The sequence below is a fragment of the Antechinus flavipes genome, chromosome 6, assembly GCF_016432865.1.
Source record: "Antechinus flavipes isolate AdamAnt ecotype Samford, QLD, Australia chromosome 6, AdamAnt_v2, whole genome shotgun sequence".
Lineage (NCBI taxonomy): Eukaryota > Metazoa > Chordata > Mammalia > Dasyuromorphia > Dasyuridae > Antechinus > Antechinus flavipes.
This window is the reverse complement of record NC_067403.1, coordinates 41298053-41325870: the sequence shown is the minus strand read 5'-3', so window position 1 is coordinate 41325870 and position 27818 is coordinate 41298053. Positions and strand designations below refer to the sequence as shown.

Sequence of the window (27818 nt, the reverse complement as noted above, 5' to 3'; positions counted from 1 at the left end):
TCTGAAATCTAGGCACATCAATTCTCCTAAATGATAATCAGGAAAGAAGGCAGGTGGTCAGACTTATTCTCCTGAGTCGAGAATGACAGTGACACACGATTAACTTATAGTGGATTATTTGCTATCTAGGGGAGGGAGGGAGAAAAATTTGGAACACAAAGGTTCTCCGAAGGTGAATGCTGAAAACTATTTTTATATATTTGGAGAAATAAAAAGCTATTATTTAAGTGAAGGAAAAAAAAAAGAAAATGACAAAACTATATACTTTATATCTGATATTCCTTACCTTCCCTTGAAGACATTCAATCAAGTGACCAATAGTCATACGAGAAGGGATGGCATGGGGGTTTATGATGATATCAGGGGTGATACCCTCACAGGTGAAAGGCATATCCTGAAACGAGAAATATACTAACTATATCCTAAAAACCCTATTTTAGCTCTTGGATAAAAAACAAGACCACAACACCTCCCCCCATTTGGATTTATATGACTTAAAATTTGTCTAACATTCCTATTCAGATATTTACTCAAGTGCTGAAATAAAGCTTAATTTGTACCTCCTATCTGACTTTTAAAAGCAAATTTTTAAAGATGAATTTTACCCTAGTCTCAGGGGAAGAAAGAAAAGAAAATATAGCTACCTCTTGTCTGTACTGGATACCACAAGTACCCTTCTGACCGTGTCGACTGGCAAATTTGTCTCCAATCTGTGGGATTCTAACAGAGCGTACCTAAAGTCAATTAAAAAACAGGCCTCAGTTAAGCACACAACTTCCAGTTGCCTTTCTGCCTGTTCTCAAGTATTAAAAAGGCACTCACCCTTATCTTGCAAAACTTATATCCTTCCTGGTTCAAGGTTACCATCACCTGATCCACAATACCAGTCTCACTAGTTCTGAGGAAAGTGCTGCAGTCTCTCTTGGTGTAACGCCTATTAGTGCTCTCCAGTTCATCTTCGTTTTCAGGCAGAGTTACTGTTTTGCCAATGATAACGTCATCTCCTGATACACGGACACCAGGAGCTATCAAACCATCATCGTCCAACTTGTCATAGATAGCATGCCTCATGCCTGTAAGACAACAATCAAAAAACTTCTCTGAAACCATCTCATAATATAAAAACTCAAAAAGAATTAAATAGGTTACCTTATGAAAGAGAACACAGCATACACAGATTATCTTATTTCCAAGTCAAAAAGTGGCAGAAATCTCCATCACCATTACTAATATTCTGTGTTCATGATACCTGTTCTAAAAATCTACTTTACTCTTCAAGAATATTACGTAAAATGAATCAGTAGTTTAAAAAAAAGCCACACTGTTCTCAACATGATCTAACCTTATCATGTGATCTTGGGTAATTTCCTGAGTTAGATATAGTATATTAACCCTAAAAACTGTCATGTCTATCAAACCCAAACTTATGGCAGCATCAAAGTAAACAAAAATACTTTTAATACACTTTCAGAATATTTTTTAATTGAATCAGAACTATAGTGCTCTGTGGAATATCCCATACAACCAACTTTGGAGTCACAGGATAAATAATATCTAACATTTAATGATTTCATTTTTAAAAAAATAATTTATTATTGACCCATAAAACTGTTAATTATATAATTACTTCTTTTTAAAAATTATTTGGAAATTACAGCTTCACTTATATGACCACATAATAGTAAGACCAAATTCCATTAAGCCACATAAAAAAAATCAGTCAACACTTGAGTCATGTCAAATACTGCAAATGGGAAAACTGAAGCACAATGCAGAAAATGGAACTTTAAAGCTTAATTGAATATCTTTTTTAATTTTTTTTTTGTTGAGGCAATCAGGTTCAAGTGACTTGCCCAAAGTCACACAGCTAGAAAGTGTTAAGTGTTTGAGGTCAGATTTGAGGACCTCCTGACTCCAGGACTAGTACTCTATCCACTGCACCACCTAGCTGCCCCGCTTAAATAAATATCAAGAAAACATCTGATGTTTCCCAAATTCCATCTGTATTGCAAAGAAGACCTAGTAACAGTAGCTTCTGAACTAAATAAAAAAAATTTTGGTCCAATTCACATTTTATAGAATTTTGTGAACCACAAGCTATGTGGCACAATCTAAAATATAGAAACCGAAATTAACATGAGAAATTTAATGATCTATAAAATTAAAGTGAATTCTACAATTTTTACATAGCAGCTTCTTACCCTGGCATGTTTCACGTGTTGGTTTCTCGAATACCTCTTCTTGGTCAAATCCTTTCTTAGATTCCTGTTCTTTGTAAGACCGATAAAAAACTGACCTGAAAAATAATATACATTGGCTCTAAGGCAACTTCTATAACAGTAGAAATATGTGACAGACTCCCTTTAATGATGAATTTCAAATAATTATCATTTAATAAAGTGCAAAGTTTAAAGCAAAAAGACAAGAGAAATAGTAAAGAGAATAATTTCAAACCTAAAATGACTCTCACATAGAGCAAAATCAACACAAAATGCTGCTTCAAAATCAAGTTTTTTTTCCCCATAAAACTCAATGACACTTCATCTGACTAGAAGTCACCTAGCTAAAAATAATACTAGAGGTTGACCTTCATTTGAAAGTCATTAGGCCACTTTCTATATCAAAAAATTCAAGGTATTTTGTATCTGTACAGCCAAATCACTGACATTATTTACAATAGCTTGTAGAGAGCTGAAACTATTGAGTCAATGCACTGAGGTCAGGAATGCCGAGCACTTGAGGCTAACTACCGATTGGACGATACTCTATGGGCATATGCTTGGAAAATGGTCCTTCCCACTATCCTTACTGGCTCAATGATTGATGTATACAGAGGACTGTAGGAGGGACTAGGAGGTGGAATAAGACTAGCCAGAGTCACACTTGGGCAGTAGACGAAGGAGAAGGCAGTCGCAGAGATTCTGCTTCCATCCTCTTCAATCCTGCATCTAAGACCAAGAATAAAGTCTAAGGACTTTTGCTTATCCTGACTCTGGCTGATTCTGGGGTATCTTGGGTGCTAGCGTGGTCATCACAATAGCTAAAAATGGAGTAATTTCTTTCAGACTGAACTTAAAAGAAAGTGAATTCCAAAAAAAATGAGATTTTAGCTTATATAATTAAAATAAAGAAGTCAAATCCTCCCCCCTCTGTTTGTATTTAACAAATTTTATAAGAACTGACCTGAAAAAACCTCTATCAACTGCAGAACGGTTCATGATAACAGAATCTTCTTGATTATATCCAGTGTATGATGCAATAGCCACAATCGAGTTGATACCTGAAATATATGAGACCCACACACTGAAGATAAAAATATGAACTCCCTCCAATCCCAATTCTGGTTTTCTCCAGTCCAGCTGCTATTCCTGGCCAATTTTATTATAATCACTACTGGTCCAAACCCATTTTGTTCTGCAATCTGCTGATTCCCTTCCCTATGACACTGCCAACGTTTTTCAGAGCCACTGCTTCTGAAACACACTGAACATTAGTTATCAGAGCAAAAAAAAAAAAAAAAAACCATTCTGTTTAACTGCTTTTCCATATTCTAGCTGAATAGGGAATCGCAGTTTTGTTTTGAAATTTTAAAAAGTAATTAGTGCAAAACTAAGCTATAAGTTCATTCATCCTTCACTGGGGATGAAGTACCATAACTGATCTCTCAGCAGAATAGTCCTGAGCAGATGCTAGCAGCCAAGCAAAAACACGATGCTTTTTACTGCTAAAGGCAAAACTAAGATACAGAGAAATATATCTTATACCCTCAGGCTTTCAGAGGTTTCAGGACAAAAGAAAAGTACAGGGAAGACAGTGGGATGCTAAGAGAAAGAGAGAGCCAAAACCTTAGTTACCATGTAATTAAGCTAGATGTTACCATTGGTATGCAACATAAGCTGCTAATTCTACATTAGTTGAGCTAAATTCTAATCAAGAGAATGAATTGCAAAAATGCCCTTTGTTATCAGAAAGCTACAGATAAAGGTAGAAAACCAGAAGGCATAAGGATGAATTCTAAGATTGTAGCTCCCCACAGCTAACAAATTACAAAGGGAGGGAAGCTCCTGCCTCTCAAGACAGTCCTCTCTAATCCAAGATGGCCAAGCACAGGTTCAGTGACGGAAGCCTATAAGTCCCTGTATGTAAGCACTTCCCTTAGCCAAACCTTGGTCTACTGGCTTCTGTGACCTTATCTGAAAAAGCACCACTGATTTAGATGTTCTCTGTCACCCTTCCCTCTGTAGCCACTACTCCCCCTAAGCTAGACACAAGTTAAGAACTCTTATGGCTTGCTCTAAATAGCAATCCCTATTAAAGGGAACTTCATAACCAAAGCATTTGCTCATCAAAATTTTCACTGTATGTTGCAAGTCAGTTATGTCCACTAAGAAAGAAAATCTATGAAAATTAAAGTGTGAGAAGGACATGAAAGAGAGAAATCAGAATTAAAAAGTCAAAAAGGCATAAGGTCCCTGCCTGGCATAATTTCAGGTCTGCTGTAACTATTACTCCAAATGAAAAAGGAGGGGACTTAGAAGTGGGGGCAGGAGTAATTACTAGTTTCTGCTGGGAACCAAAGACCAAAAGAGAAAAATTTTCGAAGTCCAACCATTATCCTGCAGCTCTACACACTTCTAATTCCAGAGAAGAAAACTCCTTCATTAAATCATCCTATCCAAAAAGCAGAATTGCATCCAGAGCTAAGGACATGAGATTAGTGCTGATAGAATATTTGAGTCTTCAGTACAACAGTAACCCCTTGTGGAAGACTTAGTAAATTAACAATTTTAGCAGTAGATTTTCTTATCAAATGCTAAGGTCCCTGCACTATCTAAAAGGCTGGGTCACTTTGCAGCTCAACATAAACTGGTTACCATTAGCTGGTTAATAATTATTTAAATAATTATCTCAAGTGGCAATGATGCCAAAGAAATATACGCTATGCTTTTTGCACTGGGAAGGTAATAACTAACATACCTGCTGGCAGCTCTCTAAATCGCAGATATTCCATGGAGCGTGTAGTCACAAGAGGCTTTTGAGGATAATAGAGCACATGAGCCAGTGTGTCCATACGAACATGAAAGTTGGTGATATAAACACCCATCGCTTGTTTACCCATAGCAGACTGATATGTGTTTCTAGGAGACTAAAAGCAAAAAGATTCAATGTCACTGAAAAATTAAAGCATACAAAAGAATGCTTCCCATAAACAGAACTATAGATTCATCTGATAATTTATGCAGTAAACCACAAAGGGTTTCTTTTTCCTTAACTGTTAAGTACATTCAACATTAAAGAATATTTTCCATAAAAGATATCAATTAAAGTTCTTAAATACAACAACAGACATTAATATATTCATGATAGTATAAAAATGACATTAATTAGCAATCACTATGGAGCACTAAACTTTGTGACACTGCATTTTGTTGTTTCCACCCCCTTTATTTAATTAAAACCTTTTATTTTCAAAACATATGCACAGATAATTTTTCAACATTGACCCTTGCAAAGCCTTGCATTCTAAAGTTCCCTATTTCCCCCCATTCTCTCCCCTCCCTTATATGCAATATGTTACAATACAATGTATGTTATACATGTTAAAATATATGTTAAATCCAATATATGTAAACATATTTATACAATTACCTTGTTGCATAAGAAAAATTAGCTCAAAAAGATAAGAAAATGAGTACAAAAACAAAATGCAAGCGAACAACGACGACAAATGAGAATGCTACATTGTGATCCACACTCAGTTCCCACAATCCTCTCTCTCAGAAGAGAGATGGCTCTCTTCATCACAAGATCATTGGAACTGGCCTCAATCATCTCATTCTCACAAATATTTTGGAAATAAGTATAGTCAGTGTATACACAGTATTCCTGACTGCTTTTTTTTTCTCCTTTTATATTATTTTGTATAAAATTTTCCAAATGTCTGTACATTGCACACATCCATCATTTTTTTATGAAAAAATAATGTACCTTTTCATACAATTCTCTTTTCTTTTTAATCATTTCCTTGGTAGCTAACACCAATACTGAGGTCACCAAATCAATAGGACCAATAATATGGCTCTTTTTAAATATTGCTATATTATTTTCAAATGTGAAATCATATAAAGTATGGAGGTACCTGTTTTTTCAAAGCCAGAAAAAATTAAGTTTCAACATATTTACTTATTTTAGATAAATTAATGATGTTGGTATCATAATTTAATTAACAATAATTAAAGAACTAAAATATTTTTCTAACATTTTATTTGCTATTTATTTTCTCCTTTGTAAACTGGCACTTCATAAACTTCACCTCCCCACCCACCCATGACTACACATTACTCAATGAACTTATGTCATTCCTCAAATATTCTGGAAATTAATCCTTTATCAAACAAGTTTAATGGAATATATTCTTAAGTTTTGTTTTTCTTTTTATCTTTGTTTCCCTATATTTAAATGTTTTAAAATTTCAACAAACTCAAACTCATCAACCTTGTTGAAGAATTTTTTCCACAGCTCTGGTAGTCCACATTTGGAATGAGCAAACTGTTAAGTTTTTCTGAGTGTTTTATAAATTTTTTAAAATACATCTCATGTTTACTCTGGTACATGATGGGAAGTAGATATAAATTTCTTTTTCTCTACAATGTTATTGACTTTTCCCATCAATATTCCTGAACAGTATTTCCTAAAATTATACTCTATGAGAATTTGCTCAAAAACAGTTCACTGTAAACTAGCCTCATATTTTATTTTATTTTCCCACCATGCTTATGATGGCTCCAGATGACCAGTATGACACAAAAATGCTACTGACCTGATTATGATCAGGAAAAGGAATAATCGATGCACACACCCCAAGGATCATCGAGGGGTGAATTTCACAGTGGGTGTAAGTGGAACAATACGCCACACCCTTCTCTTGTAAGTCGTCAGGAGTCATGGCCAGCATCACCGTCTCTTCTTCCAGGGTATCAATGTATTCCACCACTCCACTGGCCACAAGGTCTTGCCAACTAAAAAATTAAAGAAGTTTTCCTAACTCTTCATAGTTCCTAAAATCCTATACACACCTGTCATTTACACTGATGGGTTTTATTAGCTTTCCTTTTCACTTTTAAATATAGCTTGAGAGCAGTAGAAAGGCAATAATGTTGAAATGTGTCCGGTCCTTCCTGACCCTGCTGGGTCTTTCCTGGCAGAGCAGATACTGGAGCAGTTTGCCCTTTGCTTGTCCCACTCATCTTACAGTTGAAGAACCAAAGACTGCCACAGGGTCACCTGGCTAGTAAGGGTCTAGGGTCACACTTGAACTTGGGTCCCCTGATTCCAGGCCCAGCACTCTATCCACTGCGCCACCCAGCAACCCTAACACTGAAATACAGCTGTCAAAGTTCATTGTTTAAGAAAAGCTTAATTTCCAGATGTAAATATGCAAAATAAACATTTTTTTCCCTCTCCATATTCCTACCTGTAATTGTTATATTCACGTTCTTTCAGCTGATCAATGTGCCTTTTCTTCAAGAGTAGCTTCTGTTTTTCAACAATTAAAAGCGGTCTGCAAATTCGTCCAGCATCTGTATAAATCCGAATCTCTCTCTCACGAATATCTCTGATCATAGAAACCTAATTTTTTTTTTAATAGAGAAGAATGATACATTTGTATTTTCTCTGTGTCATTAGGATTTAGCCAAAAAAAATAAATGCAGGACAAAGTTCACCACAAAATTTCTGAAGCTAGTTATTAAAAAAATTCATCCAAAGTGTCATTTTCAATGTGCATATGCTACTATATATAAAATAAATCCAAAACCTGTGTTCATGTGGGTAAAAAACCGCACCTGATTGATCTGAAAATGCTGTCCAAATTAATGCCATACAAATGTTACATGAAATACTTCTTCTAAAATCACTAAGGTAACCAGTATTTCATTTTTTGCCTTCTCATAGAAAATAAAAAAGGAGTTTCCAGCTGTATATGGTTCACAATATATTTGATACTACCATTCCACAATATAGTGAAATCCTTTACCTTCCTAGTCCTAAGCCTCTCTCTGTCACCCTAGATTATTAAAAGGTAAAAATATTAGGCATATGTTTTGTATATCAATATGCTTAGAATGACATTACTATTAACAAAAATTCACATTTATAGTGTCTTAACTTTTCTCACAGCAACATTGAGGAAAGGAACATTTTATCCCATCTCATAGATGAAGAAATTAAGGTAGTAATCAACAAATTTCTAGTCAAAGCTATCAAGATTCACCTCACAAGCCAGTAGAGTCCAAAACAAGAACATATAAGGCCACTGTAAGACTAGTGAAGATTAGGGGGCAGCTAAATGGCGCAATGGATAGAGCACCAGCCTTGAAGTCAGGCGTACATGAATTAAAATCCAGCCTCAGACACTTAACACCTCCTAGCTGTGTGACTCTGGGCAAGTCACTTAACCCCAATTGCCTCAGCAAAAAAAAAAAAAAAAAAAAAAGACTAGTGAAGGTTGGCATAACTTTGGGAACTCACCAAAAACTGATGAACAAAAAAATCAGATATTATATCTAAAATCCAAGGTAGCTTAAAAGGCATTCTGAATTCTTCACCCCACCCCACCCCACCCCCCCAAAAAAAACTTGTCTTTAATATTAAGGAAAATAAAACCTGCTAAAATGATAACTGACTTATCAAAAGATCCTGAATCTTGACAAAATATACATTGCCTAGTTGGAGTAAGAACTATGTCAAATTTGTAAGAATAAGAGCCATTTCCCAAATGATAAATGACCAAAAGATATGAAGTTTTCAGATAAAGTCATCTATAGCCATATGAAATAAAGCTCTAACACTCACTACTAATTGGAGAAATGCAAATTGAAACAATTCTGAGATACCATTTCATAACTATTAGAAATGACAAATAGAGGGAATGTAAGAAAATTGGACACTAATTTTTCTGGGGACAAAGAATTGGAAATTGAAGGAATGTCCATCAACTGGGAAATGCTGGACAAACTGTAGTATGTAATTATGATGGAATACCATTGTGGTATAAGAAATGATGAGCAGGATACACTCAGAAAAACCTAGACTTACATGAGCTGAAGCAAAGTGACAGATTCTAGGTAAAAAGTCACAGCAATATTATAAGATGATCAGCTGTGAACAACTTAGCTATTCTAAGCAATATAATGATCCAAGACAATTCTGAAGGTCTTATGATGAAAAATACTATCCATCCCTAGAGAAAAACCTGATGGTGTCTGAATATAAATCGAAGCATGCTTTTTTACTTTATTTTCTTTGAGGTTTGGGGTTTGGGGTGGGGTCTTTTTCTGTTTTCTTTCTCAATATGACAAATATGGAAATGTTTTGCATGTCTAAATACATAGTCTATATCTAATTGTTTGCCTTCTCAAAGAGAGGCAGTAGGGAGGGGAGAAAAAAGAGAATTTAGAACTCAAAAGTTTAAAAACCAAATGTTGAAAATCGTTTTTACCTGTAACTGGAGGAAAATAAAATACCAAGTAAAATAAATTTTAAAGCTGTTTCTATCATGAAAAGTACCTGAGAATTCCTATATTTTCTCAGTTTGTGAGGGAGTATAAACCAGAAGTATGTCTCCAGTAAACAGATGACATCTCTCCTCCCTCAGTCAGGACACTATGTGATAAACAGTTGAAGATGAATGGGAATAAACCTACTCCACCTACTTAGGAAGTATATAATACTCAGATCTAAATTTAAGACCAGAGAAAAAATCCAAATCTGGTTCAGTGGGTGAGTGAGTGTGTCCTCAGCATTCAAGCGACATAAGTGAAGATGGGTTGCCTTCCTGACATTCAATTTGTTAAAAGTATGTGAAGAGATCTAATTCTGAAGCAGAAAAAGAGAAAAGTGTTTTGAAGACTCCAAAAGGACAGATGGAGATCCAGACACTAGATAAGGAGAGCTACCACATAAGGTCAGGATCAATTGCTTTTAAAAGTACTTCACAGATCAGAACTGCAATTAGTCCATTCCAGGTAATTAATCTATTCCAAACAGAATAAACTGACTGAATATCTAGGATGATATCATTCAATTAATGTTTCTGAGTGAAAAGTCACAATCTGGTTTAAGAGACACCCATTCAGAGAAAGTCTATGAAAGTTAACTTTGGCCAATCATCTTAACAAATTACTTCAACTCTTCTAACCAAAGCTAAAACCTCTAATTTAAGAATCTTACTTCAGAGACAATGATATCCATTTGGCGTCGCAATTTCCTTAGGGTGTTCATGAGTTGTTCAGGATCTTTGTGTATTCCAACCCAGCAGCCATTAACAAAGATCTTGGTGGCACTAAAATTAAAAGATTTTTAAAATGCTGCATATAGTTATTCCTTATTAAGCACATTTAAGTCCTTAAAACTACCACCTCCCAACAAATTCTCATACGAACTCAGCAATAGCAGCAGGAGAAATTTCTTCAAGGTTTTCCATGCTCCATTCTTCCAAAAACTCCAGAATTGGAGAAGGCTGAGATCCAACAGAAATATAAGCCATCAAAGCTAAATTCTTCACAAGTCCTACAGCATGACCCTTAAAAAAAATAAAATAAGTCATTAATTTTTAAAAATTTTAAAACTAGATTTTAAAAATCTAGTACAAACCTTTTTATTTAGTTTAGCATTCCAATCATATTTTATTTATAAATCTTAAAACTGAGAAGCATTATAAACTGAATATGCCAAATTAATGACTAGCTGGATTTATGTTTTGAAATATTACCTCTGGAGTCTCAGCAGGACACACCATTCCCCACAATGTATTATGCAACTGTCTCGGCTTTGCTAATTTACCATCTCTACCAATTGGTGAGTTCAAACGACGCAAGTGAGAAAGAGTAGATGCAAAGGTCAGACGGTTTAATACCTGGGAAAATGAGTAAATTTAATACAGTTAGGTTCAGTTGTTCCTGTACTTCAAATCACCATCACGAACTAAATTTAAGGACATAAGTCAGTAAGAGTTTGAAATTACGATTCTTCTTTGTCTAGCTTTTACTATAAAAGGTTCTCAGAATCTGTAATAGCTTCTGGCTGAGAATAAGGGAAGAGTGTTCCTGGAATGGGGATTAGTTTCTGAAGGCTGACTAGTGTATATAACATTTCAGTGTATATAACATCCCAATCAATAACAAAAACATAGGAGCAGTTAGATGGCACAGTGAATAGCATACTGGCCCTGGAATAAGGAGGATCTGAGTTCAAACCTAGCCTTAAACGTTTAACTAGCTGTGTGATTCTAAGCAAATCACTTAATCCCAACTGCCTCTCAAAGCAACAAAACAACAAAAACATGCAAAAAATCTTATTAGACAATTAGGTTAATCTAGTCACACTTTTCTATGAAAGGTTAATAACAGCAATCTATACCGTCAAAGTATGTTTAACATGCTCAGGTGGTTTGAAGTTTTTGAATAATTTCCCATCATTAGTCCTGGGAGACAGCTATAATAAATTGATAACTGGAAATTATAAACAATCAAAGTACTATTTCACAAAAAAGATGCTTAGAATAATTGAATATTCAGCAAATAACTTCTAATTTGGAGGCCTTTAAAATCTGGACAATGTATTAATGGGGACTAGTTTTTCCTCATAAGTATTCTATCAAAATTACATTGAATTGTAACTGAAATGCCAAAAATTAAGATTTTCCTTCCAATAATAATAAATAATCGTAACAACAGATTTCCCAGTTTTAAAAATCCTAATGATTTCATATCTGGAAAAAATGCAATAGCCCAGAAAAACAAATTCATGTAGGCACTGCTAAGATTCTAGTACAAATTTTAAAGTTAAACCAGTAGTTAAATTTATGAAAACTTTACCTGGGACACTCCAGCTCTAGCCTGGTGAGCTTTCTTTTGGTCACCCCAGTTCCCAGTGGCTAAAGAATATTTTAAGCCATCTGATATGATCCTTGTTTTAATTGCCAACTCCAAGTTGAAGTCCTTGCCTCTATCAATAAATTTTTGGGCGTATATTCTCACTTCTTTAAGTAAATTCTTAAACATGCTGCCAAAGAAAATGATTTGTTAAAAAAAAAAATTTTATTATACTTACATGTCAAATATCTAAGTTCACAAAAATCACGGGTAAAATTAAATAGCCTAGAATTATTAGCCACCACAAACAGCTTAGAAATGATTTTGTCAAGTTTTCCTGGACACACACACACTCACTCACACACATTTACCCAGCCTTCTTCAATGTCATGACTCATCTACTTCAGTAGTTTTTTCTGTCATTCTTACCCTCTAAACAAAAACGCAAGCAGAGGGCCAGCCAGATCCAGTCTTTTGTTTCCGTAGTGATCTCTGTCGTCCAGTTCCCTTCTTCCCAGAGCAGCCAGAAGTAATCTATGAACCATATATCTGAAAGCAAAAAGAAACCAGGGTTTCTTTCTGTTTTTTTTTTTTTTTTTTTTTTTGGAATAAGAGAACATGGAAAGATCCAATATAACATTCACATCTTTTATAACTATACAACATAGCAAAAATTGCATGTAGAAATTTTTTTTTCACTTTGCACAAAAATTGCTCCTTACAAAGCAAAGCATTCACAACAATAAAAAACATACCCTAGGAAATAGGCTTTTTTTGTTTCACAAAAGTCACTGACACCAACATGAGGAAGCATTTCTTTTTGTAAAACTTCTTTTGCATATTTAATTCTTTTCTCCTTAGTGACACCAGGCTTTGCTCCTCTTGAGCCAATAAAATTGAGTGCAACATTCTGCTCCTGGATGACAAAAGCTTCATCCAAAGAAGGTTTGACCTATATATTAAAAAATTAAAACAATAATTACTTTCAATTCAACATCTCATACCTCAAATAAGTTCCTCCTACACTCACTTTCTTTTTTTTTTTTCTGCTGAGACAATTGGGGTTAAGTGACTTGCCCAGGGTTACACAGCTAGTAAATGTTAAGTGTCTGAGCCCAGATTTGAACTCAGGTCCTCCTGACTTCAGATCTGGTGCTTTATCCAATACACCACTTAGCTGCCCCTCCACTTTATTTTTAATTAAGTGTCCTTAATAAATCTATTGTATACTTGAAAATATGTAATAAATGATAAAATCACATCAAGGTAGCTAGGACATCGGAAATCCAAATTCTTTGATAAATTCCAACAATTAAACTTTACTTTAAAAAAGTACCAGGAGCTGTACTTTTTAAAAGCTTTCAATGAATGAGGAATGGTAAAATAAAAATTTTCAAAAAATAAAAAATACAAGGATAGTTAAATATGTTTTCTCTATCAAAGTTCCAACTGTTTTAAATTAGGTGCATACTATTTTAATAAGAGATTGGATGCAGTTGGAGAGAAAGAAGATTAAGCCAAAAAAGGAAAATATTCCACTCCTAGAGTTTGCCGTCTGCCGCCAGCTATGTTCTGGGATTCATACACACTCAATTTCACAAATATTAAGTATTTGTCCTCTACGCTGACATTATATAATGAAAATTAATTTCATAGATGATAAAATAGCTATTTGTAATGCTGACCCTGAGGCAGATCCGAGGTAAAACTCAAAAGGTAAATAGTAGTTCTTTGACTTTTCTCTCATTAAAATAGGAATTACAGACTGGAAAGTTTTAGAAATATTTCAATAATAAAATTTTTTAAAAATGAAGATTTATTAGAACTCTTCAATTAACTAGAAAATTAATTCTTTAGCCAAAAACTACCCAATGCCTGAGTATTCAAATTTAATGGTTTTTTACAATATTCTTTAATAGACTAAATGAGAAAAAATATTTGGCTTTCACATACCATTTCCATCATCTCTGGGTCTTCAAAATCATAAATAATATGTTCTAAGATATCTCTGTCGGACACAAAACCTAATGCTCGAAACACAATGATAATGGGAACTTCTTGCTTGATGTAGGGTAAAGTAGCTACAATGCGCTGACCAATTGCACTCTTTTTCGCACCCTACAAAACAAATGAATAGCACGTACAAAAGCACATAAATATTCCTCTAATAAAATGACTTAATATCTCACTTTACGCATTTCACAAGTACACCTCCCAAAACAAAGTAAGTGCTGATATTGGGCTCACGTTTTCACCTTTGGGTTATGGGCAAAGTGATCAAAGGAGACAAAATTCCCCCAGCTACCCAAAACTTCCTCAAGGTTCCCTTAGACCTGCCCAATAGTGAGGTACATGCTGGCTGTACAGGAACTAACCACTGCCCCACATCCACACCTGCTGTAAGCGAAAGTTACATGCCCAGAAAGGTGAGCCAGAAATGAAAAACAAATGTTAACTCATGGCTCTGCCAGGAGTGGCTTCTGTTAATGCTCCATACCTGTCCTCCTCTTGCAAGCATGCTAACCCATATAGTACTTGTGGGTCGGGAAGAATTCTCCAGGCATGACCTACATTCTCCTGTATAAGCATATTTGGAATCCTTTTTAGCAAACACATATACTGTGTTTGTTGCCATTTTTTCTTGGGCAATCAGAACCTATTTAGAAGATAAGATGGAAAAAAACCCTAAATGTAACCATAAAATACATTAAAATTCCTAATATAGGAAAAAAAGCACCAAATATACATATTCAATCTATAATATGGCATAGAAAAAAATATTATTAATAATTTTAGATTTCTTTATTCTAAAACTTCTAAAATTCTTTATTGAAAGAATAATTTTTGATCACAAGGTATTCATGTTGTATGAAACTGGGTAAAGATGTACAAACATAGGATACTTTACTAAATATCAGAATATTCTAAATATCAGAAAAACATTTTTCTAAACACTGAGGCAACTTTAAGTTACTTTAAATTCTAGCAACCAAACTTCCCATGCTTCCCCCAACTTTCCAATACCTGTGTTTTTTCAACTTTAAGCTCTATTATTTGTCATTTTAAAAATGCTTACCAATGTTAATTTGTATAAGAATTACTCATTTTACCTTTTCTGATCCATTAATAATGAAATAGCCACCAGGATCAAGAGGGCATTCATTTAATTCACAGAGATCACGGTCAGTTAAGCCATTTAGCAGACAGTATGTTGAACGAAGCATAATTGGAATTTTTCCTATAAATGTTTTTTGATGCTGTGTCTGAAGCTGTTCTTCTCCCTCTTTAATAACTGTTTTAGTGATATCCACATAAAGAGGAGCAGAATACCTTTGAAAATAAAAACAAAGTGAACTTTATCTTTTTTTTCCTCTCTTTTTTAAAAATCTCTCTTAAAAGGCAGCCAGTAGTGCAGTGGACAGAGTATACTTGATTGTGAATGAAGACCTGAATCAAACTCTGTCTCAGACACAGTTATGTGCTTCTTAGTCTCAGTAGCCTCATTTAAACCACCACTACCACATTTGTTTATGGAATTGTTGTAAGGATGAAACTCTCTAGAGCAATGTAAATGCCACTGAGGGGAGGAGCAATAAGATAAGGTCACAGCAGACAGCATATTGGACACAGAATGAGAAGAAACTGAATTGGAAATCTCCTTTACTCAAGATCAGCTTTCCCCATTAAATGAATTCCTTAGAGGGTAGGGATTGTGTTTTGCTTTTCTTCATATCCCTACATTTGTCACAGTGGCCCTTAATAAACACTGACTATCTAACCCTAGGCAAGTAACTTAATGTCTATCTCAACTTCCTCATCTATAAAATAGAGATGACAGAAACATACTTTCCAGGATTGTTGTGAGGCTCAAATGAGATTCAAGGTGCAAAAGGCTTAGCAAACCTTAAAGAGCTATGAAAATGCTAGCTATTACTATTACTTTGCAAAGCAAAGCTTGTGAGACAGTGAGACAACTGTAAATGAATGTCATAAAAATAAAAGGCAAAAACAAGAAGAGAGGGAAAAATAGGTTCTGGCATGATCCAGATATTCCCTGATATTCATCCTCTATTTGGATGAGATAAGATTTCATTAACAGTTCAGTTCTGTACGGATGCTTTCCAGTTCACAAGGTGCTTGGCTCAGCCCAGCACTAACGTGACCATCAGCCACCAACAAGGTAAGAAGAGAGCTCTTACGTGAGATTCCTCAGTCGGGCTTCATTCGGCATCATGGGGGACGGAGCACCATCTCTTTCCCAGTGAGTCGGCTTGGAAAGATAAATTTGTTCAAACTTCAGCAGATATCGAGGCTGAAATCAGACAAAAACCAAGGCATTATCACCTCGTCACAAACACAGCCGATATGACGGGGCCAGTCTCGGCCTCCTTTTCTGCCAACCTTAGATACCAGAATGCGGGGGACAATCCCGCGCCAAAAGGTAACCGAAAATCTCAGGGGAGAACAGTGTTTCAAGGACTGAACGAGATGACAAAGGGGAAGTGCTATGGAATGCTGGATATTGGGGAAACCCTTCTCACTGGCCAACACATTGCCAACCCGCCTGGGCCATGAGAAGTCAACACAGACATTCTGGACTAATGGCTTTGTGACAAGCTTTCTCAACATTCAGAAATACAACACAGATAAAGATTTTTCAATGAGGGCAGCTAGACGACACAGTGGACAGAGCATCAGCCCTGGAGTCAGGAAAATCCAAGTTCAAACCCAGCCTCAGACACTTAACACTTCCTGGCATGACCCTGGGCAATCCCAATTGCCTCAGCCAAAAAAAACCAAAAAAAGATTTTTGAATGCCTTGAAAACGCAGCCTGTTGCTGAATTGTTTATTCAATAGCAAAAATGTATTTAAACTATCTATGGCATGATCCCTAAGAATAGACAGTTAACTGAGTCATATGTGATTACACCTGTGATTCTGACCCCATGCTCTAAAAAACATGGCAATTCTTACATCTGAAAATCCAAGGATGATGGACAAGATGCCAGAGCCAGGACAGCCAAGGTGAGGCACATGAATGAGGTGCTTATGGAAGCTTAGAGACATTAGTGAGACATCACCTGAGCCAACAGGTGATCGATCCCTTCCCTTCTGTTCCACGGGCTATTTCCAAATTCAGGACATTATTACCAGACAACTATACTACAGACTTGTTTCGATTTCGTTCCCAGTTCAAAACATTCTAAAAATATCTGCCTCTCAGTTCCCTCTGCCTCAGCTTTCCATCTCAAGCTCTAGAAAAGTTATCAAACATCCCTGGAAGTAGTGTATCAATTTACATCTCCATTCATTATCATAGTGACTTTTTGGACCAAAATACCCACATGATCAGTCTCAAATTGACTCTACACTCTTTCAGAATAAAGGACAGGGTCACATGCCTCATTATACATCCAATACCCCCCCAAAGTAGATGCTCAACAATATTATCTGGGGACCCAATCTGATTTACTAGAGGGTAGGAAAAGTAATGAAGCCAGGAAGGGATTGAAACTAACAAGCCATATTGGGACTGGAAGGGAGCAGGAGGAGACAGCAATAACCCTTCCCCCTCTGTAGCTGCTGCTCTCTCTGCCCTGGCCTCCCTCCCTTCTCTCCTTCTTAGCTGTTTCTCCCACTCTGCCCTTCTGGTTCAATGGAACCATCTCCCAACCCAGAGATTTGGGTTAGCTCCTCCCTTTCACTCAAACTGCTCTAAGAGCTATTTCTCATCTACCCAATCCCATGTTCTGGCATTATCTGCTTTGTGAAACATGATCCCTCTTGTCGGCTTAGACCATTGAGAACAGAATGGGCAGAAATGAAGAGCCACTCTCCCGTACTCTCTCCCTGGAAGAGTGGCCTCCAGGCCCTGATCCTTGACATCAGGAGAACCCAGCCCTGGCTTTCTTTAGCCCCCAGGGTGGGAGGCTTTAGGCAAGTCACTCTGGCCTTTGGCTTCCTCCTCTATAAAAAAGAATTGCCTGGTTCAACCACTCAGAGGCACCTCCCAATTCCAAGGCTCTGGAATTTCTTTTACTTTGGATTATACCTGTGAATTCTGGGCAAATTTTCAGGATGGTTTCCCCTTATCACCCAATAGAACACATTTTGATATACAAACTCACTTTAATATTAACAGCCTCTAGATATGATTAAAAAGTTAAATGTGCTCTGAGGGAAAATAAGAGATAAAGTTGTAGGATGGGCTCTACAATGAAATGATTTTTATGATCTATACAAACACACTCCTTCAACAGTACAGATAATCTGCATGTGCTACCAAATAAATCAGCCATTAAAACTGTCTTTAGGCCATGAAAGGCATGAAATTGCAGAAGTCAGCTCTGAGAATTCTATGGACATCTTACCGGTTCTTCAACTTCTCCAGTAGCATGCTGAGCTTCAGCTTGCAAATCAATGGGAGGGGCATCCTCCACAATTCTCTGCACAGACATCTGAATGAACTCATCAAAAGAATCCAGTTGTTGTCGGACCAAACCCTTCTCATCAAAATAGGAACTGAGAAAATAGTTAAAGATTAAAGTCAGGTTTAAATATAAAAATGTTTTCATTGTTGCTTTCAATTTTCCTGTTATTCTATTCAATAATTATCAACAAAACACCCAGTTTGTCTAACACATCATGAAACAGCAAGACATTTGTCCATATGCCTGAGCTTACATCTAATCAGGAAGACAATATTTACACATACATAAATATTAGAAACTAGAATAAACCATGTCAATGATGAGAATAGAATTAATTACCACATTGTGGTAAAAACAATAAGTAATATATTTCAGTTAAGGGAGAAAGATCAATGTGAACCAGAGTAGTCAGAGACAGGCCAGACAAAGAAGGATGAGTGAGCACCGAAATGTGGGGAGGGAGTTACTGGAGAGGGAAAAACATAAGAAGCAAAAGTCTTATGGGGAAATAAGCAACTTGTTTAGGAACAGGGAGGAGAACAGCCTGGGTAAAATGGCTGGCTTAAGCTAAGGAGGCAGTGAGACATAAGGTCAGTTAGTGAATTGTAAAGTCAAGACTATACAAAACAAGAAATGTCCAGATGACCTTTGACCTTTTGTAGATACCCCAATAGCTCCTGAGCAGGAGAGGGTTAGAAAAAGGAAGACTTTAGTCAGACAGAAACTGCAGAACAGATTTTTGAGGAAAGAGATTGGAGTAAGAAATCAGAGCAGAAGCAGGGAAGAGCTGGAACAAACCTAAGAGGTAATTTAGTCCAAATTTCTTCTTTTTCAGAGGAGGAAACCCAAAGGGCCAGAAAAGCAAAGACTGCCCATTCCAGTGCTCTTTCCAGAGTACAATGCTGCATCAGACCATGCTTCTCACCCTCATAGAGTTTACAATCTAAAAGCAGAGACAAGGGGCAGCTAGGTGGCATAGTGGATAGAGCAGTAGCCCTGAAGTCAGGAGGACCTGAGTTCAAATCTGGTCTCAGACATTTAACGCTTCCTAGCTGTGTGACTCTAGGCAAGTCACTTAACCCCAATTGCCTCAGAGGAAAAAAAAGCAGAGACAAGACATATATCCAATAAACAGAAGGCTAAGTGTCTAAGAGAAATACAAAGTGCTAGGAGACATATAGTGGAAGATTTTCAGTTAGGGATGTGGAGAGTGGAGAACATTTGCAAAAGCTTCACACAGGAGACCGAAATAGAATTGGGTCCTTAAAGGGGAATAGAGGCAAGGGAGAAGTATCTGCTCCAAACACAGGGAGAGGCTTACATATATAAATGCATGTAAAGGGCAAGAAGAGTTCCTGAACAATAAGCAATTATAGGTAAAGGGAAGAGTGCAAGACAAAACTCCAAAGGTGAACTGCAACCAGAATGTGAGCAATTTTGAAATTCAGTCCTTTGACCAAGGTCTGTGGCCTTTACTCAAACAGGGGCGATAGGATCACAACTCTATCTATGCTGAATTAGACAATTAAGAACAAGAAATCAAGAACAATTAATGCCACAATCCAAGAAGGAGGTAAGGAAGGTCTGAGCTAGGGGAGTGGACACAGGCATGGAAAAAAGGGATCCAAATAAGAATACATAAGTTTTTGTGACAAAGTTTTCTTTATTTATTTCATGAATTGTGTTTTTAAATTTCTCAATTATTTGGAACCTGGAATGCTTTCTCTGCAGAAACAAATGTTTAGTTTAGTTCTAAAGCCAACCCTCCAAAATGCTGAAATATATAATGTACATGAGGTAGGGAAACTAAATCAACTTCCATTAAAAACAATGTTTCTGTAGAAAACGATGATCAAAATTCCAATATGGGATGTCTCATTTTATTGTCAGAGAAAGATGTGGAATCCTTACGTGGAAAGACCTGGATCTTACCAGTAAGACAAGAACTGATGAGGAGAATGTAGCATCAGACCATGGCTCTGGCAAAGGAGTGGGAATCAGAATAAAGAATCTGACAGTGTTTGAGAAGTTTACAAGAAAAGAGATCTCTATGAATGGTAAAAAACATAGCAAGCAGTGAAATACCATAAGAAGAAAGGAAAGTTTTTTCTCTTCCCTTTAAAAGCTGGAAAAATGAAATTCTTTGTTTCACAGAAAAATGAAAAACATGGTAAATTAGACTATTTTGCTCTGAATGAATTTCTCAGACTTTCTGTTAAGAACTAATTTTTTATTTAGCTAAGAAAATTCCTTCGGTCAAGCTCAGTCTCCAATCTAGAATGTGTAGAACAGAAAACATTTGCTCTACAAAAGTTTATTCAAAGAACCTCTTCAGTTTCCTCAAAAAATAAATTACCTAATAACAATCCAGCAAGCTTCTTGCCATAAATCTGGAGTGATTTCATCATCATCTTCATCATATTGCATATCTACAAAGAAAAATCATAAGATAATGTATTACTTTTCCATACTACAATGACACACATGCTGCTCATCAGAAAAGATAAAGTAAGATTTTTGAAAATTAAAACTAAACTTTGGGGAAAAAGGTCTCAGGATGAAAAATTGCTATGGATGACAATATATATCCATAGAGAAAACTGATGAATTCTGAGTACAAATTAAAATATAATTTTCTCACTTTACATCTCTTGCTTTTGTGAAATATGATTTCACGTGAATAACTGACAACATATTGCTTGACTTATCCCCTTCAGGGGGAGAGGGTAGAAGAAAGACAATTTGGAACCCAAAATTTTAAAAGAATGCTAAATTGGAAGGGAAAAAACCCTAAATGTCTTTTCTTTTTCCAAGCCTTTTCCCAATTCCCTTAATAAATGCATAGAGATTATCCTCAATTCACAAAGGGTTTGTGCTTTAAGTGTTTACTTTTTAAATTAATCAAGAAATGAAAGCAGCCCGTGATGTTTCCCATTCAAAAGCTACATGCCTATATATTTCAAATAATTCAAATTGTATAACGCTGGATGTAGAGAAGATTAAATGGAATAACAATTAAATTATAGGAATCAATTAATATGTAATTTATTGATAACTACTAATAATGACTCTATGCCAAGATCTGTGCTAAGCACTGAGGATACAAAAACAGAAAAGCAGTCCTTATGTCCCAAGAAGACTTCAGGGAGAGAACTGTCTTTTGCCTCTTTTTGTATCCCCAAGCATTTAGCAAAAGATACACAGTAGGTACTTTACAAATGTTTTCTTGTTTATTGAATGCTCTTCTAATAGAATTGCACATGTTTAACCCATATGGGTTACCTGAATGACATTATTGATTATTACTTGATGTCTTAGGGGAAGAGGTGGGAGAAGAGAAGAAAAAAATTTGGAAAGCAAGATTTTGCAAAGGTGAATGATGGAAACTATTTTTGCATATATTTTGCAAATAAAAAGCTATTTTTAAAAAGATCAATAAAAATTTATATATAAAAAAAAGGGGAATGCTCCTCTAATGAAGCATAACATAACATAAACACATAAAATATACACACAAAAGAAGACGTTTTGTTGGAAGACCAGGAGAGACTTCATGTAGGAATTATCATCTAAGTGGAGTTTTTGTAAAAATAAATAAATAAATAGAAATTAGGGTTCCTAAGAGGCAATGTTGAGGAGGGAACTTATTCCAGGCCCAGGAGACAGTCTATGCAAGGCACACGTTTCAAAGAAGAAGCAAAAAAGCAGATTGGCTAGACGGAAAAAGACTATGGTTGCATAAAATGAATTCTTACATAAAGTTATATTTATAGCGAGATCATTAATGGAACAGATGATCACAATAAATATTAATTTAAAAGAAGGGATAAAGATAAGAAAACCTTGGATTATTCAAAGTGACCTAACCAAGCTCTTGGCTGGGAAAAAGCTTACTCTATACAAAAATCTCATGACTATGTAGGTGGTCTCAAAGAGCCCAGAGACCAGCTGAGCCAGGAAAGGAAGGAAAAGAAAAAAGGAAGAGAGAAAAGGAGGGAGGGAGGGAAGGCAGACAAGCAAGAAGGAAGAAAGGAAGTTAAGTGTCTCAATTACCCAGCATCTGAGGACAATCCCAGTGTGGAGTATAAACTCATTTGCAAAACATCATGAAGCATGGAATGCTATTAGCAGTATAATTCACAAAACAGTAAAAAGAATGAGCCTGCAGAGAACATCTCAGTGTCTAAGATGTAGCAATGCTGATGATCCTAAACTCACAATGAAATCCAAGTCCCATCCTGATCCCATTGTAGAAGTCACTGTGTCTACAAAATCTAACAGCCTCTGCCGTCAAATCAATATAGGGGAAATGTTTCCTGTGGAAATAGAGACTGAAGATGGAATGCTGAGAAATCTGTTTTCATAAAATGCAACTTCTTATAGAAACATGAAATAGCACAGGAAAATATCCACACAGTAAATGCTTTACAGACAGACTGAAGTCTATATTTTATCTTAGAGGTAATAAGAAGTCGCAAAAAGTAAAGTTTTGGTGCATTACATGGAGGAATGATCAGAAGAGGGAGAAACTGGGAACGAAATGTTAACTTGGAAGCAATTGTGCACCAAAAAAATGGTTTTTTGCAAATCACTTAACTTTTCTGGACCTCAGTTTCTCCGATTGTAAAATGAAGATGGGGCTAGCTAAGTGGCACAGTGGATAGAGCACTAGCCCTGAAGTCAGGAGGACCTGAGTTCAAATCTGACCTCAGACACTTAACACTTTCTAGCTGTGTGACCCTGGGACCCAATTGCCTCAGCAAAAAATAAAGAAAGAAAGAAAGTAAAATAAAATAAAATGAAGGAGATGGACCAGTTGACTTTGAAAGGGCCCTTCCAGCTCTCTGACCTCATGATTGCCCAAGCATTTACATATGAAATCATGAATAGGACAAACACAAAATGAAAAAGAAATAGTCGTTTTTAACTTCAACGACAGTGGAAAAAGACATTTAAGTCCCGTCCCCCCCCCCCCACATTAATACCTGATGTTTTAATGAAAAAGTGGCAATTTTAAAGTCAGGAAAACCTGCTGGACTTAATTTAAAATACAAAAGAAATCTATGCTGACTCTTTTTCTCTTAAAAGGAACCATTCAGAATGACTAAAAACCATCATAGTGGTTTTACACTTAAACATTTTACACTTAAACAAAAGTTTAAGAAAAACTTTAAAGCATAAATCACTGTGTGAAAATGGTCCATGCTAAGGTTTCCTTGATGGAAGGTTCTCATGAGAAACATTCAGATTATTTACTACAGTACAAAACTTCAAGGTCATATAACTAATGGAGAAGTGTGTAAGATCCTATGGTGTTAAGTGATTTAAAATTAAATTTTGCCTAAGTTATACCAAAGGTAAAATGACGGCCCTCCTCAGCAAGATGTTTCCTATGTGTATATTAAAATTATATAAAAATGTATAATCAATGCAACTAGGATTAGCATTACTCAATAAGCTACTAAATGTTGAAATCGAATTAAATATTGAAAATTGAGAAAAAACAATTTAATTCTATTCTGTAAATGATTATCATTTTATGTCTCTACCAATATTTTGTTTAACTACTTAAGTCACATTTCATTTGACTAAGTTTGGAAGTTCAGCTTTTTTGTAAATCACTCACAGTTTCTGCATTAATTTTAATACTTCAGTTTACCTGCTTATCAAATCATTCTTCTATTTTTGTTTCAAAGATATCAGTTAATCTTGAAAGATAAAGATGGATGCTAGGGAGTCTGGTCTAATTCCCTCTGCACCACTCGCTGTCCTTTAAAAAAGTCTGGCTTATTATCACTGTGAAACCAACTAGCCAAGGAAGTGGATACCACCAATGAGATTTCCATAGCTACAATATTGAAAAAGTTGTTGCTAGCCTTGCACTCCAAATTGCCAACGTTTAATACTGTTTTCATTTGTGATACTGCAGGTTTTGTAACCAACCATGTTATTTTGTCTATGATGCTCTCTGTCTTCTAGTTTTTTTTAATATTCCTTTTGTCCATAAAAGTGATGTCAGCTCTCATTTAGGGTTTTAGCCACCTGAAGAAGCTGAGCTTTATTGGAAATTTATTTGGAGTTTATTGCAAAATTCATGTTTTGTTTATACGTTCATTGTGCTTGGCCTTTGTGCTTCAGTATATCTTAATGTGCTCAAAAGTATTATGAAAGATGTATTGCAGAGTAAAATATAAAAGATTCCATGTTGATTATAAAGTTATCCTACAGGCAAGGGTGAGGTGGAAGAGGGATGAGAGATTAGAATGGCATCAATCAAAACTAGTTTTAAACTTCAATAATACTAGGACTTCTGGAAAAGAGATGTAAAATGATTATTCAATTAATCAATTCACAATTCCTGTGATTCCCTTCCATGGACATCACTTCTTTATATGTGCTGTCATCCCCCTACTAAAGTAGATGAGCAGTAACAATTGGGTCTTTCTCAGATTTTTGAATTTATATCCACAGCACATGCCATGGCATTAGTACATATTAAATGCTTGACGCTTTTCATTACTCAAGTCTGGTTAGTGAGAGGGCCTTCCTATATGTCCTGCTGCTACACCTTCCAAGCTCTTCAGTACTATAATCTGAGCTGCTGGTGTTCTTTTTTAAGCATTATCATACATCTATTGAGGCACCCTTAGGACTTCCTGGCCTTTCCATCAACCTCACAGCTGAATTCTCATATGCATTATTAACCCCAAATGAATCTTAAGTTCCTTGAGAGCAAGGGCTATCTCACTTCAAATTTTATATATATATCCTCAATTTCTAGGATGTAATAATTGTTTTTTCTTCTTTCACTCATTCGTTTAAATTTGCAAAATGCCAAGAAGGAGGAACAAGGGTAGTAATCAGAATGGCAACAAACCTAAAGACAAGATGAAAAAGGACTAGAAAAGAAATGCCTATGAAAAATTAGGTATATGAAGATAACAAAATGACTCAACAGATAAAAAAAAATACAAATTCAGAGAAGAATGGGAAAACATTTAAAATGATATCGTGTGCATCAAGCAGAACCAGGAAAACAAAGTACAAAAAAAAAAAAAAAAAATGATGTTCCTAAAAAAATCTTAAGCAATTTCTGATATAGATCTCATTTCTCAAATATAGAGAACTAAATCAAATTTCTAAGAACACAAGTCATTCCCCATTTAATAAATGGTCAAAGGATAGGAAAAGGCAACAGTTTTTAGATCAAGTCAAAACCATCTATAGTCACATGAAAAAATGCTCTAAATCACTAATTACAGAACTGCAATTAAAACTTTGAGATATTACCTCACATTTATCAGACTGTCCAATATGGAAGGGGGAGAGGGGAGAGAAGGAAGGAAAATGAGATGTTGAAGGGAATGAGAGAAATGACAGAAAACTGGGACACTAATGTAAAGTTGATGGAGTTGTGAACTGTTCCAACCACTCTGGAGAGCAATTTGGGACTATGTCAAAAGGGCTATCAAATTGTATATAGCCTTTGACCCAGCAATAGTTTTACTAAGTTTATATACCAAAGAAAAAATTCTTAAAGCCGAAAAGGACCACTTTGTACAAAACTTTTTTTAGTGGTGGCAAAGAACTACATATTGAGGGGTTGTCCATCAATTGAGGAATTACTGAACAAGTTGTGATACATAATTGCAATGGAACACACTGTGCTGTAAGAAACGTGCCCTCAGAAAAACTTGGAGAATGGACTGATACAAAGAAAAACGTACTGTTACAAAGTAATAGCAATATTGTAAGATGATCAGCTGTGAATGATACAACTATACTCAGAAATATAATGATCCAAGACAACTCTGAAAGACTTGTGATGAAAAACGCTATCCATATCCAGAGAAAGAAAAGTATGGTATCTGAATACCGATTGAAGCATTTTTTTTTTTTGTACTTTCTTTATTCTTCTTGAGATTTTTAGCCTATGTTTTCTTTCATAATATGATTAATATGGAAATATTTTGCATGACTTTACTTACTGAACTATTTTTATTCTCAATGAAGGGGATGGGGAAAGGAAGGGAAAAAAATCTGTTAATTCAACAAATTATTTTTACATGTTAAATAAAACTTAGGAAGGGAGAAGGGAAGAAGGAAGGGAGGGAGAAAGGAAGAAAACGAGGGAGAAAGGAAGAGAGAAAAAAAGAAATGAGCAGAATGCTTTCCAAAAAAATCGTGGAAAAGACATCAACTGATAGAAAGTGAAGTGAGCAAAACCAAGAAAACACTGTTATAGGTCAACAACAATACTGTATGAAGATAAACTGTGAATGACTTGATTATTTTCAGCAATAAGAAGATCCAAGAAAATTCTGAAGGACTATTAAAAATCCTATCTCCATATCCGGAAAAAGAACTGAGTCAGAATGCAGACTGAAGCACACTATTTTTCATTTTATTTTTTAAAATTGGGATTGTTTTGTTTTTGCACTCAAGGGAAGGGTAGAGAGGGGAGAGGTGTCTGTGTTTTATGAACCTTGTGACTATTACGAAAATGTTTTGTATTACTGTACAATATAACCTATATCAAATTGCTTCCCATTTTAAGGAGGGAGAGAATATGAAACTCAAAAATTTTAAAACCTAATGCTAACTGTATCGGATTGCTTGGGCTATCTTGGGAAGGGGGAGGGCAGAGGGAGAGAGAAAAATTTGCAACACAAGGTTGCAAATATTTAAAATTATCATTGCATGTATATGGAAAAATATTTTTAAAAAACTAATGTAAAAAAATGGACATGTAATTTTAAAAAATGAATGACGTTCCTAGCTTTGAAGATTTTCTTAACTAGAAGAATCTATTTTATAGAAAAGGAAATAAAATATAGTAAGGTTGGGTAGCCCCCTAAGGGGGTAAAAAAAAAAAATTCACCTATTTTCTTCAAGAAGCGAGATATCAGGGGTTATAAAGAATACTGTCAGATTTGGAGGACCGCTTTTTAAAACCTGTCCCAAGGAATGTCTCGCGGGGTACCAAAAACTATACCCGCAAAGAATGAAACGTAAAAAACAAGCCTGGTGAATAAACTGAAGATGACTTCACTAAAGATGTGCTCCGAGGCTCGGCGATGCGCGGGGCCTCCTCATTACAAGTGGGACCCTCGGGAACGTGGGTAAAAAGATTATAACAATAATAAAGCGAACAGCCCGCCCCTCCTCGGCCCTGAACAGGAGGAGCTCCTAAGTGGGCCTCTTACCCTCGTCCGCGTCGTACATCTTGGCAAATAATTCTTAATACCCCTATCAAAGAAGAAGAAAACGAAGCAGATGCCGCTCCGACTGACGAACGAAATCGAGTGCGTTGAGTTTCCGGCGTTCCCGGCAGACCTTGCGCCTTTAACCCTACGCCTCAGTTCCGAAAACTTCCGGTTCCTGCTTCGACTTCCGCATGCTCAGACAGCGGTTGAGTGCGCACGTCCCGTGGAGGAGCTCCGCAGAGTGGGCGGGCCATTTGATGTGTCCACTGCACATGCGCTTTGAGGAGGTGGTGCTAAGGAAAGTGCT

At 35.9% G+C, this 27818-nt stretch overlaps 1 protein-coding gene across 1 annotated transcript in view; it reads right to left on the bottom strand.

Annotated features, from left to right (window-relative positions):
• The window catches only part of POLR2B (RNA polymerase II subunit B), a 29324-nt gene extending 1702 nt beyond the window's left edge, over positions 1–27622 (bottom strand). Inside the window, exons 1-21 of the mRNA XM_051965124.1 lie at positions 27512–27622; positions 20662–20734; positions 18246–18396; positions 16073–16185; positions 14984–15203; positions 14371–14529; positions 13827–13991; positions 12629–12825; positions 12303–12422; positions 11877–12063; positions 10772–10915; positions 10443–10582; positions 10231–10342; positions 7475–7629; positions 6821–7019; positions 4978–5146; positions 3184–3280; positions 2202–2296; positions 823–1073; positions 645–734; positions 287–394 (exon numbers count right to left, since the gene is read on the bottom strand). Coding sequence (XP_051821084.1) covers positions 287–394; positions 645–734; positions 823–1073; positions 2202–2296; positions 3184–3280; positions 4978–5146; positions 6821–7019; positions 7475–7629; positions 10231–10342; positions 10443–10582; positions 10772–10915; positions 11877–12063; positions 12303–12422; positions 12629–12825; positions 13827–13991; positions 14371–14529; positions 14984–15203; positions 16073–16185; positions 18246–18396; positions 20662–20734; positions 27512–27530 — 2964 coding nt within the window. The 5' untranslated portion in view covers positions 27531–27622. The remainder of the gene's footprint in view (positions 1–286; positions 395–644; positions 735–822; positions 1074–2201; positions 2297–3183; positions 3281–4977; positions 5147–6820; positions 7020–7474; positions 7630–10230; positions 10343–10442; positions 10583–10771; positions 10916–11876; positions 12064–12302; positions 12423–12628; positions 12826–13826; positions 13992–14370; positions 14530–14983; positions 15204–16072; positions 16186–18245; positions 18397–20661; positions 20735–27511) is intronic.
• Positions 27623–27818: the final 196 nt, after the last annotated feature.